Below are 4,102 nucleotides of genomic sequence, written 5' to 3' on the forward strand. Positions count from 1 at the left end.
ATGTACCTTTGTACTATTTAGCATGTCATTTGACGGTAACAAGAGCAAATTCAATTTAAATCTATTAAATACATTCTAGCGTGTCTCAGTCCTTTACCCACAAAAGCGGCTATAACTTTTTTTTTCTATTCAAAACAGTAAGTGTGGCACCTTTCTGAAATCTTTATGAAATGAGCAATTTTTTTATGTAATGTAAAGTTATAGCTCAGTACATTTTTTTCACCAGCGATAGTCAAAGTTGGAGAAGAAAATATCAAAAAGTTAAAAATCCCGAAATAGTCCTAATTTTATGATGGTTCCTTAATATATTTTAAGTACATTGCATTTGAGTATGGAGAGGCGACTATCTGGAAGCATTTTACATAAAAAATTTACTAAGTATTGCCCGGTTTGTAGTTGCAGTTAAAGAAAATACATGAAAAGGCACGATTTTTTTTAAATTCGAAAAAATGTAAATATTTCAAAAACGGTGACACTTTTACCTGGTAATTTTTTGTTTATCAGGGAGCTTTTTGTTTTATCAGCTATAACCTCGGAACTATAAGCCACATGAACTTGAAATTTGGTATGCAGACATAACTATGGTAGGTGCTTACAGTAAAGTATATATAAAGGGGTTTGTAAAAGGGGGCGTGGCACATCCCATAGGCGTGGAAATTTTTATCAGCTATAATTTCACAACCATCAGTCACATGAAATTGAAATTAGGTATGCAAACATATCTGCGGTAGGTGCTTACAGTATTTTATATATACATGAGTTTGTAAAAAGGGGCGTGGCACATCCCATAGGTGTGGACCCTTTTATCAACTATAACTTGGGAACCATAGGTCTCAAGAACTTAAAATTTGGTGTGCAGGCATATCTACGGTAGGCGCTGAGTGGAACATCCCATAGGCGTGGTAAATTCGGAATAATATGTCACGTGAAATTGAAATTTGGTACGCAGACGTATCTATAGTAGGTGCTTATAGTAGGGTATATATAAGTGAGTTTGTAAAAGGGGTAGCGGTTCCCATGGACCTGGAATGTTTTATCAGCTATAACTCCGGAGCTATAAGTCGCTTGAACTTGAAATTTCGTATGCAGCCATTTTAATGGTAGGTACTTATATTAGGGTATATATTAATGAGTTTGGAAAAGAGTGCATGGCACATCCAATAGGCATGGCATTTTTTTATCAGCTATAACTTCGGAACTATAAGTCCCACAAACTTGAAATTTAGTATGCAGATATATCAGTGGTAGGTGCTTATATATAAATGGCTTTGTAAAAGGGGGCATGGCACATCCCATAGGCGTGGAAAATTTCATCAGCTATAATTTCAAAACCATTAGTCAAATGGAATTGAAATTTGGTACGCAAACGTATCTATGGTAGGTGCTTATAGTAGGGTATCTTAATATATAAATATCCCGTGTCACTGTGTTCGTTTACGCTATTCTTCGATACCGCTTAACCGATTTCAATGAAATTTTGTGGGTGTGTATTGTTGTTTCCCGAGAAAAAAAATTTTTTTTTCATCGAAATTTTTTCTATGCTTCTCGCATCGTGCTTATCTAATATACAGATAATAATCGACCTCTTCCTAAACGGCTCGACCGATCTTTATGAAATTTTTTGTGTTATATATGGTAGGTATGAGAATCGGATGTAAAGTATATTTCATACCGCTAGGTGCAGGGGGCGTGGCACCTCCCATACAAACTGAATTTTTCATATTGCACATCTCTGGAAGTGTTCATGGTAGACTACTCGATTATGGTATGGAGATATATGAAAGTATTTGCATATTCAAGGATAAAAACTGCGGTTATTGGAAAAAGTTACGTGGCACCTCCCATACAAACCGAATTTTTCATACTGCATATCCCGGAAATTGTTCATTGAAGAGGTCTCGAACTTGGTATGGAGATAATTGAAAGCAATCGCATGCTCATGGAGATAAATTGTGGTTATCGGAAAAGGACGCGTGGCACTTCCCATACACATCGATTTCATTTTCATACTGCATATCTCTGAATGTGCTCATGGAAGAGTACTGGAACTTGGTATGTACAAGATATATAAAACGCGACTGGTCATGAAGAAAAGTTGGGGCTATTGGAAAAAGGGACGTGGCTTCTCCCATGGTGAATTACTCGAAAGCGGTATAGAGATATATGAAATTAATCCCATGCTCTTAGAGAAAATTGGTGTTTATTTGAAAAGGGGACGTGGCGCCTTTCAAACGTACTGAAACTATTACGTATATTAGTATGCATGTACAGTTTCGCTAAGTTATTAAGACGGCAAATATGCTTTCTGATAACCTCCAACCCGTAATATTAGAAGACAAATGCGTCACTAAAAATCATTAACGTGAACTCTTGGTGAAAATGTTGAAAATTTCGCTTTTAATTTTAAACTTTTTGGACGACCTTATATGACAAAACTACATAAATTCTGTTTCATATATAAACCTTCTAAATTAAAAAAAAGAGGGCACATATGTTGGGTTTAGAATTTAAACTGTTCGGTTTAAATTTTAAACCCAAACATTTGTATAATTAAGAATAAAAAATAAAAATAAAATTTCATGCTCCGTCTAATGGAGATTGAAACCGGACAGCCTTAGTAGCAACCAATTGTATAAAGCAGCTTTGCACACTCAGCTACAGCCACGCATGTAAATATGCTTTCATATGTTGAGTTTGAATCAACACCACATTTCGCTGTGTGCAAACATTTTCTAATTTTAACCAAATTTTAATTTTAAACCAAATTTTCTATATATGAAACCTAGAAACTAGAATTAAAATATTTTGGTTTGATTTTTAAACCCCCGAACTTTTTGGACTAAAATTTAAACCACAATATATTAAAAATTGCTTAAAACTATTGACTGGTTTAAAAAATAGTTTATAAAAGATTAAAAAGGGCAGTAGTCCCACCGCGGTTTAAAGTAAACCCAAAATTTTTACCGTGTACAAAAAATTTTTTTTGGGCAGGACGAAGTTCGCCGGGTCTGCTAGTTCTGTATAAAAAAAACCTTAAGGCATGCTGATTTAAAACACATATACATGTATTTCACTCGTTTGTGTTCCAGCGGTCATAAAACATGTGTTTTTTACCTGCGCTAAATAATTTTCACATGTTGAAATCTGCGTAAAAAGTTCTATCGATCCGCATATTTTTATAGTTGAACGATAGACGTTATAGATATCTCCCTTAATTTATTTTATAGCATTTTTAATATACCATACAATTTGAATTCTTTATCCAGTGAGTAGAGCAGTGAAAGCTGCTTTTAATAATTAATTCACATTTTCTACGAAATAAAAAATTTCCTCAAAATACACTATAAATAATGTACAAAACGGATTTCTTCCTACTTTTCTACTGTATTTTCACAAAAGGGGATCAAATTATTATCTCTTTCCATATACTCCTCAAATGCAATCTTATAAAGCAGTAGGAAAACGCAAATGTCATTATTTATCCAACCTTTAATAATTGAATCATGACAATTATATACTTATCTATCAAACAGAAATTTCAAGATTTTCACTTTTTTTGTTTGGTTGCTCACTCTTTAGTTTACTATGCAACACGCGCATATGATTGTACACTAGCACTTGCAAACGAAAAACCTGTTCACTTACCCTTTACGGTCATTAAGTTGTTTAGCATTATTCTTTGTAATAAATACAGTTTGACTGGCGGCTTCTTTTGTTTTCATAATACCGGTTGTACTTTATATTTACACCTATTTTCAAAAAATTAAATTTTATCCACATTTGCGCTTGGCTTACACGTCGCGTAAACTAAATTAATTCACGTTCTTTCTCTATAAATTTTATTCGTTACTCAGCATATACTTTATCTCACTTATAACTACATAACTGCAAAAACACTTTTGTAGAGAGTGTAGTGAAAAAGTGGGTACCTGCAAACTAACAGAAACAAATTCTTCCTTTTTTACTTTAACTAAATGTGGGGTATGCAAAGACCTTCAGTATTATAAGAAATCCGCGAACCGTTTCATCGTTAAGAAAGCCTTTATGATAGAAGTATTTATGGCGGTAGTGCATATCCATGTATGTACAAATAGATTTATCC

The 4,102-nt window shown here is 33.8% G+C and overlaps 1 protein-coding gene across 1 annotated transcript in view; it reads right to left on the reverse strand.

Moving 5' to 3' along the window:
- The window catches only part of LOC108364649 (protein O-mannosyl-transferase 2-like), a 66,407-nt gene extending 62,522 nt beyond the window's left edge, over positions 1-3,885 (reverse strand). Inside the window, exon 1 of the mRNA XM_017618408.1 lies at positions 3,646-3,885. Within this exon, the coding sequence (XP_017473897.1) occupies positions 3,646-3,722 (77 nt within the window). The 5' untranslated portion in view covers positions 3,723-3,885. The remainder of the gene's footprint in view (positions 1-3,645) is intronic.
- Between the last annotated feature and the right edge of the window lie 217 nt (positions 3,886-4,102).

Source organism: Rhagoletis zephyria, unplaced genomic scaffold, assembly GCF_001687245.7.
Source record: "Rhagoletis zephyria isolate East Lansing unplaced genomic scaffold, Rhagoletis_zephyria_1.1 Rzeph_scaffold_01622, whole genome shotgun sequence".
In the NCBI taxonomy this organism is placed as follows: Eukaryota; Metazoa; Arthropoda; class Insecta; order Diptera; family Tephritidae; genus Rhagoletis; species Rhagoletis zephyria.